This window comes from Scyliorhinus torazame, chromosome 13 (assembly GCF_047496885.1).
Source record: "Scyliorhinus torazame isolate Kashiwa2021f chromosome 13, sScyTor2.1, whole genome shotgun sequence".
In the NCBI taxonomy this organism is placed as follows: domain Eukaryota; kingdom Metazoa; phylum Chordata; class Chondrichthyes; order Carcharhiniformes; family Scyliorhinidae; genus Scyliorhinus; species Scyliorhinus torazame.
Genome location: NC_092719.1, coordinates 67,561,605 through 67,574,478, shown reverse-complemented (window position 1 = coordinate 67,574,478; position 12,874 = coordinate 67,561,605). Strand labels below are relative to the sequence as shown.

The 12,874-nt window shown below is 42.4% G+C and overlaps 1 protein-coding gene across 8 annotated transcripts in view; it reads left to right on the top strand.

Annotated features, from left to right (window-relative positions):
• The window catches only part of eps8a (EGFR pathway substrate 8a, signaling adaptor), a 214,449-nt gene that overhangs the window by 113,298 nt on the left and 88,277 nt on the right, over positions 1-12,874 (top strand). For all 8 annotated transcript variants that reach the window (XM_072471718.1, XM_072471717.1, XM_072471713.1 and 5 more), the window contains exon 3: positions 6,455-6,528. In XM_072471718.1, the coding sequence (XP_072327819.1) occupies positions 6,455-6,528 (74 nt within the window). The remainder of the gene's footprint in view (positions 1-6,454; positions 6,529-12,874) is intronic.

Genomic DNA, 12,874 nt, shown 5'->3' with positions numbered 1-12,874 from the left:
TTTGGGTCATGCAGGTGTGGGGCTTTGCGAAAAAGGACTTTCCGACCTTTCCGGTAGCAACTTTCTCCTCGTTGCTGGTGGAGGTGTTGTCGGTAATGGAGTTGGAGGAGGCGTTGTCGGTAATTGGGTTGGAAGGTGGGGGACATCTCGGCGATTTATGGGAGGCTTTTGGAAGAAGAGGTGTCCCTGAATGGGGTCAAGGCAAGGTGGAAGGAGGAGCTGGGAATGGCGCTGGAGGAGGGACTGTTGGAGGTGTTGTGGAGGGTGAATGCCTCAAACCTTGTGTGAGGCTGGGGTTGATGCAGCTAAAGGGGTACACAGGGCGCACCTTTCGAAGTCCAGGATAAGCCAGCTTTTTGAGGGGTAGATATTTGTGAACGGTGTGGGAGGGACCCAACTAATCATGTGCACACGTTTTGGTGCTGCCTGAAGTTGGAGAAATTTTGGAGGTCGTTCTTCAGCGCCATGTTGGCGGTCTTGCAAGTGGACTTGGAGTTTCGGTCCCCTGGTGGCCATATTTCAGGTGTCAGATCTGCTGAAGTTGCAGTCAGGAGCGGGGGCAGATGTTTTAGCCTTTGCCTCGCTGATTGCTCGCAGGCGGGTTCTGTTGGGGTGGAGGTCTGCTTCTCCACTCTGTGCCTGGCGTGGCTGGGGGATCTAATGGAGTTCCTGCATTTAGAGAAGGTTAAGTTTGTCCTCAAAAGGGCAAATGAGGGGTTCCACAAGAGATGGGGTTTGTTCATTCTGTATTTTGGGGAGCTAGTTACCATTAATTGTTGGGGGGGATGGAGGGTAGGCTGATTGGGGGGATGTGCGGGGGGGGGGGGGGGGGGGGGTTGTGCTGAGTTTATTTTATTTTGTGTTGTAATGGTTTATACATGGTAACTTGAATAAAAATACTTATTTTTTTTTAAATGCCTACATCCATGAATGAATTTTAAAAATTGTAATATAAAAGATAGTTTTGTTTGAGTTTCTGTCAGAGCATTTCAGTTTCTGCCAGAGATTTTCAATCATTACAAAGTTGGAGAATGTTAATATCATGGTTCCTGGAGGGTTCCTGGAGCCTCAATTAGCCCTTTAAATATGCTCTTACGTTTGTACTGAGTCTGTGCTACCATATGACCTTAAAGATGGTCATAACTTTTTAAATTCCAGAGGTTCATATATCCCTAACAGATTCAGCACATTTTGTCTGATTTGAGCTGCTGTTGAACCCAATCTTCTTTTTAAGTTACTTTGATTTTCTATTTAGATTATCTTTAAGCTCTCCTGAGCGTTTCAAAGCTTGTGCTGGATATATATATCTTTCAGAAAATTGCGTTGTTTGATGGCACTCCAGATTTATGTGTATCTAGATGCTCTTTTGCAGTTCAGTAAGAATTTGAAGTAACGATGCTTAGTGGGATGTGGCATGTTTTGACAGCATCAGCCCTCCCCGCCCTCTGTTCTGGGATCCGTGAGTTTTTAAGCCTACTTGCCATGGCCCAATGAAGTAATGTTCCTGTTTCATCTTGGCATCAGCGTCTGGATGGGGTTTCTTTTGCATTCCCCTATTATCCCTAGACTGATTTCCGTAAAAGCTATTCTTGTTTATTTACAGATCTATATACATCTCAGCACTGTACATGACGTTGTCAGTATGTTTCCCACTAGATCTTGGTCTCTTAGCATGTGACATTGCATCACAGTTACAACAGTATCAAATGCTCCTGATGTTTACCCTTTACTCTACATTTCCTACCTTCACCGGTGGTCATTGTTCAGACTTCTTTTCCTCCAAAGAACCTCTTTGGTCCACAAAGCAGTTATCCTAGACGTTATATATTTTCTGGCTTTTTTTTTTAATATACTCGATCTGTGGAGAACATATGAATTATGAAGACTAATTATTGTTCTCAGAATGCACTTTACTGTTCTTTACATGCAACAATCCCTTTCTAGCTCCCCAACTGCATTGTTCCTTCTGTTAATAGCTGACCCGGCAAGCTATTTATCAAAGTAGGAGAGATGTATTTTGTGTAAGATTATTCCATGAAGTACGAAATTGGACAAGGTGTCCTGATTCTTGTGACTTCAGATTAAAAGCATTCTCTTTTTTTAGTGTATTTTATTCCAAACAACCTATTCAAAAATACAACAACACAGATCAATAGCAATCTCAGCACCCCCATAGTTCGGTTTGCACAATTCTCCCCACCCCCCTTTTTCTCCCACTCTGCTCCCTCATCCCCCCGCGATGAACAATTCCTTAAACATTGTCATGAACAGTCCCCACCGTGTCTCAAAGTCCTCTGCTGATCCCCTCAACTCGAACTTGATCTTTTCCAGTCAAAGAAAGTCATATAGGTCCCCCAACCAGGCCGCCACCACTGGCAGCATCGGCAACCGCCAATCCAGCAATATCCTTTGTGGGGCATCGAGAGAGCCAATATCCAGGACGTTGGCCCTCTTTCCCCCTCCATCAGCTCTGGCATTTCCGATACCCCAGAGATTGCCACCATTGGGCCCAGCCTGACCTCTACCCCCACAATCTTCGATAGCATCCCAAACACCGCCTCCCAGTACCTCTCAAACTTCTCACAGCCCCAGAACATGTGCACATGTTTCGCTGGCCCTCGCCCACACATCTCACACTCGTCTGCCCCGATCATATGCGCCCTGTGCACCACCTTGAATTGAATCAAGCTCATCCTTGCGCACAAGGAGGTTGAATTTACCCTATGCATCGCCTCACTCCACGCACCCCTTCCTATCTCCTCATCCCTTCCTATCTCCTCATCCTATCTCGCCCCCCCCCCCCAACTCTTCCTCCAATGTTCGATGTAATCCAATTCTCGAAAGTGCGTTGTGAATAAAGCCCATGAATTGTAGAACCCCTCCATCCTTCCCCTCAGTTCAAATTTGACCTTGTCAAGAGTCAAGAATTCCAGCAGGTACCCACGCCACGCCAGGGCACAGGGTTGAGTGGTTGATCTTCACCCCAACAGGATCCACCTTCGGACGATCAACGAGGCGAAGGCCAGAACATCTGTCTTCGCAGCCTTTTGCAATCCTGGCTGGTCTGACACCCCGAATATGGCCTTCCGAGGGCCCAGGTCCAGTTTCATGTGCACCACTTTAGAGATTAACCTAAAAACCTCCTATCAGCTTTGGACAGGATTAAAACATATGAAAGTGTTTTTTTTTATAGATTTCCCCCTGCTCCAGCCGATACTTCGCTCCCAGCTCCTTCAATCCAGAAAACCGAACCCCAAGAAACAAATCTTTTAGTACTAATTCCTTTCTCCTCCCATCTCGAAAATTTCCATCCCACTTCCCTGGCTCAAATCTATGGTTCTCCCGAATCTGCATTTCTCTTGACCCTGCCCCCAACCCGAAGTGCTGATGGAACTGCCTCCAAATTCTCAACAAAGCTATTACTACCGGACTCCCTGAGTATTTCACGGGGCTGTCTGGAGCGGCGCTATTGCTCGCACCTTCAATCCTGACCCCCGACACAAACTCTCCTCCATTCTGACCACTGGGAGTGAACCCCTCTGACCCAGCTCCGCACCTTCTCCACATTCGCCGCCCAGTAATAATACATCCGGTTCGGAAGACCCAAACCCCCTGCCTGTCTTCCTCCCTCCACTTCCTATATATGCCAATTCATCTCCCTCGGCGTAAACCTGTGATTTCTGCACAACTGTGTCAGCACCGACATCCCCTCCATCCTGAAGTGTCTCCTCAGCTGGTTCCGCACTTTAACCGCAGACTGCACCACCGGGCTCACCGTATACCTCCCTGGCACCAGCAAAAGCGACGCCGTCATCATGGCACTCAGGCTGGACCCCCTACAGTATGACGACTCCTTCTTAAACTTTCCAACCCCCCCCCCCCCCCCCCCCCCCCCCCCCCCCCACAGACCTCCTCCATTAACGTTGTCAGATTCCACTTGTGCAACGTAGCCTATTCCCCCTGTCACCTATCTCTGGCTACCCTGAATGGCAATGCCCCCAGGAAGGCCTCCCGACCCGCCCCATTCATCGGGAAAACTTCACTCTTCCCAACGTTTAACTTATAACCCGATAAGGTCCCAACCCTCTCCCATACGTCCGCAATTCTCCTTATACTGTCCAGTGGGTCCGACACAAGGAGTAACAGGTTGTCCGTGTACAGTGACACCCGTGTTCCTTACTCCCCCTCACAATCTCTTGCCACTCCACTGACCCCCTAAAGGCCATTTCCGGGGTTCTATTGCCAGCGCAAACAGCAGCAACAACAGTGAGATTAAAAGCATTCTCAATAATTTCCCCCAAATGCACTCTCATCAAGAATGTTTGTGAAGGATAAATTCATGCTGACGAGCAATCCAACTACGACAAAAGCAAAATAATGGGAATGCTGGAAATCTGAAATAAAGATGGAAAATCTTGCAAAATATTCGGCAGGCCAGACAGTATATGTGGTGAAGGAAACTATTGAAATTTCAGATCTGGGATCTTTAAACAGCACCTTCTGTTGAAACACAACTCTGTTGCTCCATTTGCGGATGCTGCCTAATCAGCTGAGTGTTTCTAGTATTTTCTGTTTTTTACTAACTAGTCTGACTATGCTGTTTTTTAAAATTTAATTTAGAGTACCCAATTCATTTTTCCAATTAAGGGTCAATTTAGCGTGGCTAATCCATCTACCTGCACATTTTTGGGTTGTGAGGGCGAACCCCACGCAAATACTGGGAGAATGTGCAAGCTCCACATGGACAGTGACCTAGAGTCGTAATTGAACTCAGGACCTCGGTGCTGTGAGGCAGCAGTGCTAACCACTGCACCACCGTGCTGCCCTAAGACCGACTATGTTGTTGATAGTTGATTTTTATTATCTCCACAAAGTTGGTCATTCATTGTTATGGATTTTGAGCACAGGATGATATCTTAAATGCACTTTTGAGGTAAAATCAGTCTTCCATTTTGCATGTATTAAATATGTTAGGTGTATTTTCGTTATAGTAAAATACAGCAAAAGATACTGCCACTTTTGGGGCCGAATTTTGAGAGCAAGTGTGGTGGCAGGTGGCTCAGCCGACACCTGGCCTGCTGAGCAGAATGGTGGCATCCCATGCAGGGTGAAAAAAAATGAAAATCGCTTATTGTCACACGTAGGCTTCAAATTAAGTTACTGCGAAAAGCTCCTAGTCGCTACATTCCGGCACCTGTTCAGGGAGGCTGGTACGGGAATTGAACCCGCGCTGCTGGCCTGTCTTGGTCTGCTTTAAAAGCCAACTATTTAACCCTGTGCTAAACTGGTCCAGGATGTCAGAAACATAGAGGGAAAAGGCTTGGCAGCTTCATAGATATCTGTTCCTTGATTCAACAACCTTCCCACTGAGCCCATCACCTGCAAGGCACCCACATAGGCCTCTACCACCACCTCTGGAGTCTTCATCCAGATCCTTCCAAACAATATGGTATTCCCTTTGACCCCCTTGTTTGTGAGCTTTTCGTGGTGGCTTGCTGAGGTCGGGGTCGAGCTCCCCTCCGATTTCCCACTGCCTTCTATTGTTCATCATCTTCATCCACCTTCTTGCCATCGTGAACCCTTGTCCTACCCCTTGGGCACAGCCTTCTTTCCACAATGCTCCCCTTGTCCTTGTCAGGCCGCGACCACCACCTCCTGCTTTGCACTCCACCCCTGGTTGAACCTTGGACTTTTGTTGCAATGGCTGTGTGATTACCACAGCACAGCTCTGTCCAGATGGATACTGGTGTGTGGTTCAAGGTGGGAGCGGGAGACCCCTATACTCCCCAACTTCAGGCACAGTACTGAACCAAGGTGGTGACACAGGAGGGCCCATGGGTCCAGCAACATGGTGCTGACCATGATGACCAGCTCAGTATCTAGATGGCAGTCAGAAACTTACCTGCCCTGGCAAAGTGGTGGAGAGTGCATCTGGAATAGCGTGGCACTATGGCGGAAAGTGTTGTTGCACTCAATTCCGTCTCTTGCCAACTGTGAGTCACCTTGTGCACATGTTCTTTAACAATCAGGTTTGACACCGACATGGTTTGCCACTGGCATGAATTAAGATTGGAAGGCCTGACGGTTATCAGTGAGCTGCTGTTCTAATGAGTATTCATGGGATGCAAATGGCATTCTCTCCATTTGCCAGCGGGCTGACCAACCTGCCATTAACCCACCATTGGGAGAATTGCAACCTAGTTTAATGCAATTGGGTTTCCAACTTTTCGGCTCCCACCAGATTTTCCACGCCCACCTGTCACCAAACCCGCTGTGGGTTTCCTGAGGTTTTGGATCGGATGATGCTGAAGAGTTTGTGCCGGATGAACAAATTCCAACATGTCTGCTGTATGACTTCAGAAACTCTGCTCTATAATTACTCTTAAACTTTGGAGGGATATAGAAAACAGGATTTTCAGTCAGATTAACATTCTGATTCTTATTTTTTATTTAGTGGCTATGCTTCTCACACAGTGACTCAACCAACAATGGATAATACTTCAAAGACAAGTGGAAAAGCCTTGTATGGTGAGTTAAGTAGGAAGTTTTTTTTCTGCAAATGCTGCTTTTATGCATAATTATGTAAGTGGATTTTTATTGTCCATTTATGCTGTAATTCCTCCTCATCCCTTCCATTTTCTATTGTTGTTTGATTCAGATAGATTTTGTGGATTAGGTCATGACAGTGAAGAAAATAATGGATCAGATTTTGCTTTGCAGGGGACCTAACCGTGTTTGCTGTAGACTTTGCAGTTACGTGTTGGTTTTGAAATGTCTTGCATGACAAATTAGAGGAAGTGCATTCTTTTGATATCGCACTGAGGGAAATGGGGCATCTGGCAGTTGGGTGAACAGGGCAAACAACTATATATCTCCTTAACCATCATATTGAAGGATTAAGAAATTAATAGTGCAAGGACTGAGAAGGTAATGAAAACTGAGTTAGTGAACATGATCTCAAAAAATGTATGTAAAGACAGAAAGAAATAACTGATTACAAGATGGGAAAAAAGTTGAAGGAAAAGTTGAACAAGAAATTTCATTTTTATACAATAATTAAAACCTGAAAGCATGAAACTTGACATTTGTAAATAATTTTCAGTTCCAGAGAGGTTGATAGGCAGTCATTAATACTTGACATTTTGTTTAACGAGTACTTAGATTTGAAATCACGAACTTAACTTTCTTTAGTGAGTTCATCTTTGCTAGGAAAATACAGCAACGTCGTGTCATTTAGTGCACTTCAATGATAAAGCAGATGGCGAGACACCATTGTTGTAAAGTTGACAGTGGAGCATCACAATTTAGATGGCAACCTTGGGATTTCTGTGGTTAACTGCACGAGTTGTTATAACATTTGTGCATAAATAGTAGCAGGGGCAATTAGCTTCACTGTTATTTTGACAGTAAATTCCAGGTCAACATTCTTTTACTCCATTTTTGTACAGGCGTGAGAAATGATTTTAATTTGGGTATTTTTACATCACATTCGCTTTTCCAAATGGCCAGGTGGTTATTCATTGTGTAAATATGTATCTTTGGAGTCAAATTTGCATTTCTTAAATTCCTATGAGCACTTGAGGTGATGGCTGGTAGGGTTAGACTATATTTGAATCATTTGAGAGATGGCTATATAAATGACTTCATGATTATAATCTAATGACAGATTTATTTTTTATTAATTTACAGGATGTTGGCATCGCTGGTTAGGCCAGCATTTATTGCCCATCCCTAATTGCCCTTCAGAAGGTGGTGGTGAGTTGCCTTCTTGAACTGCTGCAGTCCTTGAGGTGTAGGTACACCCATTGTGCTGTTAGGGAGTGGGTTCCAGAATGTTGCCCCAGCGACAGTGAAGAAACTGCGATATATTGCTAATATACATTCTAATAACCAGTTTCATGCTCCAATTTAAGTTCAATTGTTTCTGACTACTGATGGTTTCATTGCCAGCTCAATTCAATGTTGAAAACCAATTAAAACCATATGCTTGTGTGTGAATGCATTGAGTATTGCTGAAAAAAGTGATGCTGTCCAGCACTCATCAGGACAGATGCAAGAAAACCAAATTTCAAAGCGGGCAACAATTTATACTGCATGAGAAAAGGGTGCTGATTGGTCGGCAAGAAATCTGCTACTTGGACTAGATATGGTCCAATGAGCCAGGGATTTTGTGTTTGGTGAACCTCTGCTAGAAGTGTGTGTGTGTAGTTTTAAGTTACAACAGCAGTGAGCACTGTTGCCATGTCCCTTACAATGCATGCTGACAATGTTGAGGCTCAGGTGAATAATGGAGAAATGCCAGTGCAGTTGCATTTCATCAAAGGGATCCACATCTTTGGGTAAGTATGGGGAAAGAGCACTAATGTGGTAGAAAAAATGGAAACAAGTGCCATCAATTAAAATAAAGTACGAAATAGTGTTGTTAAATCCCATCCGTGCCAGTCGTTGTCTTTTTCCTTTCACATATTAAGAATTGTTACTTAATGAGGCAAATCACTTCGTGAAATCTATATTATGGTGTGATTGAAATGTTTCCTGCAATATTTAACTATAAGAGACACAAGCAAAATGCTTGAAACTGAAGACAGGAAGAGTATTGATAATTTAAAGTTTTGCTGATGGATTTTTTGAGAAAAATAATTGTTTTGAATTGGAACAATTTAGGAAGTTATGCGAGTAAGTTTCATTCTAAGATGTAAGTTTTACTTGAATGCCTTGAAACTAAACTTTGCTTTTATATCGCTGCAGACTGCATTAGTGTACTCCTAATGAGACCCAAATTATCTTCACCTCTGCCCTCCGCAGATGTGCTCCAAGTCTATCTGGGCTTCCATCTATAGTTAGCCAGTTCTGGGATGTTGACAAAGCTAGAATATATAAATATACATTTAGTATATAACTTGTGGGTTTCTCAGTGTGTCAGGGGGATATTATGTTTCCTAATGGTGGGTGGAGTTGGCGAAGGGTTATGTCTTAATGAATCGTGAGTCACAGATTTAACATGTTGGAACAGTGAATTATTTTATTAAGTAGGTTATCTGGATTTTGTTTTACAATATTCTCAAAATTGAATTCTACAGTTTTTCTATTTTTGGAAAGTGCAACTAGCTGGTCTTAAGATATGTTGGCTCAACCTCTGTCATTTTTTCTTCTGTCAGTATTGAGGACAGAGTTCTGAATGATGGGGGCACAGTAGAGCAGTCTGAGTAATATGTAATCTGGCATTGCGGGGCAAGATGGGTTGCAGAAGCATTGAGTGGGAGGAGTTATTTTTAAAAAATAAACTGAAGAGTACACAATTCTTGTTTTTCCAATTAAGGGCAGTTTAGTCTGCCCAATCCACCTAGCCTGCACATCTTTTGGGTTGTAGGGGTGAGAATGTGCAAACTCCTCACAGACAGTGGCCCGGGGCTGTGATTGAACCCAGGTCCTCAGTGCCGTGAGGCAGCAGTGCTAACCACTGTGCCATTATGCTGCCCGAGAGTGGGAGGAATTCTACACAAAATTGTGGCTCAATATCTCTCAGCCCCTTAGGGCCATCAGTTAGGTCTGTGCCATGTTTAGCACAATGACCAGCCCAACACCTGAGAACAAATCCACCCTCAGTTGAATTCCTGTTGTCAGTTAGAAGTAGTCAAGAACATACCCTTGTGTTAACCCTGTGCTAACATGCTACTAAATGACTGCTCCATATGTAAGCGCAGCTATTCTGGAAATTCATGCTTAGATGATTGCTATTGCTACATACATAGCCTTTGTTTGGGATTCTATTGCAGACAAATAAATACTTTGTTCCCGGCCAAACACACAAAATTAAGAAAACTCCAGCCCTTGACTGGTGTGCTTCAATAAATTACAGTTGCTAAACAAGATTAATAATTTCAAAGTGTTTCTTTTTATATTTCTTGCTCCTATATGAGAATTGTTCCAAGCTTGTCACATTTGTATCTGTTTGCCAGTAGAGCACAAGAGTTAACTTAAATTTATATTTACTAGTCTGCATTTTGCTAGTGAGAAATCACAAAGCTCCACTTTAGGGTTCTTGAATTTGGAAACTTGTTGCATTGAAATCCTGTTGCCATGATAGACCAATGTATAAACCCACGGCACGGGAGCAGAATGCATCAGTAAGCTGCCAGTTCTTGCAGCAGTCTTGTGTATTGTAGATAAACTTCTATTCTCTCATTTACAAATAACTAACTAATGTAACCATGCTATTTTGCAACCATAAATTGACTTTAGAAGTTTTTGGCCATTCAGAGAAGGTACCAGTTATTTATTTGCTACAAAAACATATTAAATATAAAATTATGAACAGTGATCACACGGTGGCACAGTGGTTAGCACTGCTGCTCCACAGCGCCGAAGACCCAAGTTCGATCCCGGCCCCGGGTCACTGTCCGTGTGGAGTTTGCACATTCTCCCCGTGTCTGAAGAAGGGAAGGGTAGGTGGATGAGCTACGCTAAATTGACCCTTAATTGGAAAAAAAAATGAACACTGATCACAAAACTAGCAACTAGTGATCTGTCAATATACTGCATGCTAGCATAGATAACAGCAAGTGCAGACAGTAGAGATATATGAATATTTTCAAAATTATTTCTGATATATTGCATGGCCTGGATTTTTCTGGCAATGACTTAAAGATGGCCACTAATCTCAAAAAGCCGCCACCAAGATTTTTGGCCTTAGAGCTTCGGGTTTCCCCTATTATGTCATGACTTTGAATCTGACGCCATCAATCGGGAGATCTGTGGTATCCAACAATGACGAAGTCATCAAGCTGGTTAAGCACTCAAATAGATTGATGAATTCTCAGACACCAAACCAGGAAGTAAAAAAACACATTTTCATTTCATTTTTAATCGTTTTACATAGTGAAATAAATGCTGGTATATAGATAGAAGGTTAATTTAGAAGCTGAAATATATTAAACTTCAAAAGTAAATAATTGTTGTTTTAAAAAAAAAAAATTTTGAAATGTTATTCTGAGGGAATGATTAATCTACATTTGTAAAAATTAGTTTCAGGGCCAGACAGGCTGTTCAGCCATAATGACTTTGTATGCTGTTAAGATTAAACTGCACCTCATTCAACATTTTCAGTGATTTTTACAACAAAAACTAATGTCTCAGATATTGATGTTCATATCAAATCACTGATCTGCAAAGACTGCAGCACACTCTGGAGGAACACTGAAAGCTGCTGCTGGATTTACATGTTTAACTCCACATTTGTGGATAGCAGAAATTGGAAGTAATGCAATTTCTCTGTCATTACAACCAAAGATTCTGTATTTTCGTGTAATGAAACCTGGTTAAGCTTTAAATAGCATTTATAACCTGTAGCAAATATGAACTGTCAGGACCATGATCAAAGGCTGAAACTGTTAATTGTCCTCTTTACAGCATGGATTTATAAGTAACTCTGTCACTTTTGTTTATCTGCCATGGCAAGTAATATTACAGCCATTGCCCATTGAGTGCCCAAAAAGTTTCGCCATGAAGAAAGTGATCGAGTACCTAAGTTATCAAATTAGTTTTGAGACATGTATATTTTTGTTTATACCTTGAATGGTTTGACAAAGGCAGACCCAAAATTTATTTCAACAGAATTTAACTCCTTTACTACGGTAACAATCCTTTTAAAGTCAACAGCTTTGTGCTTTAAAATGACTCGCCACACTGAAAAGCTAATTGCAGTGTGGTGAATGTTACAGTCTGCTGTGATTTTTACAAAAAGGAATTTGCAACAACATTTTTCCCATGTTTATATTAAAATTGAAAAATGTTTTCTGTCCATTTTAAGGGATATCCGTTCCTAAATTACAATGGCTGTTATCGATGCACATTAATATAATAAGTATGGTCTGCTGTCTGCTGTTGAGTTCAGTATTTTGCTTCCCTTTGTCTTAGGAGCTGATGGATTGTACTTCTTACATTCTTCAAAACATAAAAAAAAAGGTAGAAACAAAACCAAAATGGGTTGTGTTTTGTCATATTGTGTGATTTTATTTTCCATCTGCACCAGAGTGTGCAAAAACCAAAAATATTCAATTTTGTATGAAGCTAACTTATTACAGTATGCTTAAAGGACTTGTTCAGTAATAAATGTGGCTGGTAATTTGGGCACTGACTTTCAAACGAAAGTCCATAAATTGAAATGTATCACTGAAAATACCATTGCATAATCGCGTCAGTGTCCCCTACAAACCTAATACAATTATGCAACGTACAAGTTATACTTCATTGTCAAATGAATGGTGGAGTAGATTTTTAAAAAAGTGTTTGATGTAATGTTAGTTGCACTAATGAATCCCTCATTTCAAATTCTTTCTGGAGGCTCTGCTGTAAACTACTGACTCCTTCCCTCCCCATGGCAACAGTCTGAGATGAGGCCAGGCTTTTAACAATCTTGGTATCACATCTTATCTCAAGACAAGCTTCCAACTTGAGGTCATTTCAAACTCTGTCCATGTCTGGTCAAGCAATGCAAAGACTTTAAAGTTCGTATCCTTGTTTTCAAATCTCTGTTGCTCCTCCCTATCTCTGGGATCTCCTCCGATCCCACAAACCACCATCACCTGCTCAACAATCCTCCAAGACAGCTGCATTGGTCTAATTATGGCCCCATGGGCATCCTTTATTTTAATTGTTCTGCCATTGCTGGCTATGCTTTCAGATTTGGAATTTCCTCCCTACACCTCTTTGCCTCTCCATCTCACATCTTCCTTAAGTCGTGCCTTAAAATCCACATCTTGAACCAAGTAGTTGGCCATGTGACTTAATATCCCCTTGAGTGGCTCGCTGTTATACTTTGTTTTGTAATATTCCTGCAAAGTGCTTTGGGACATTTTATCATGTTAGAGATGCT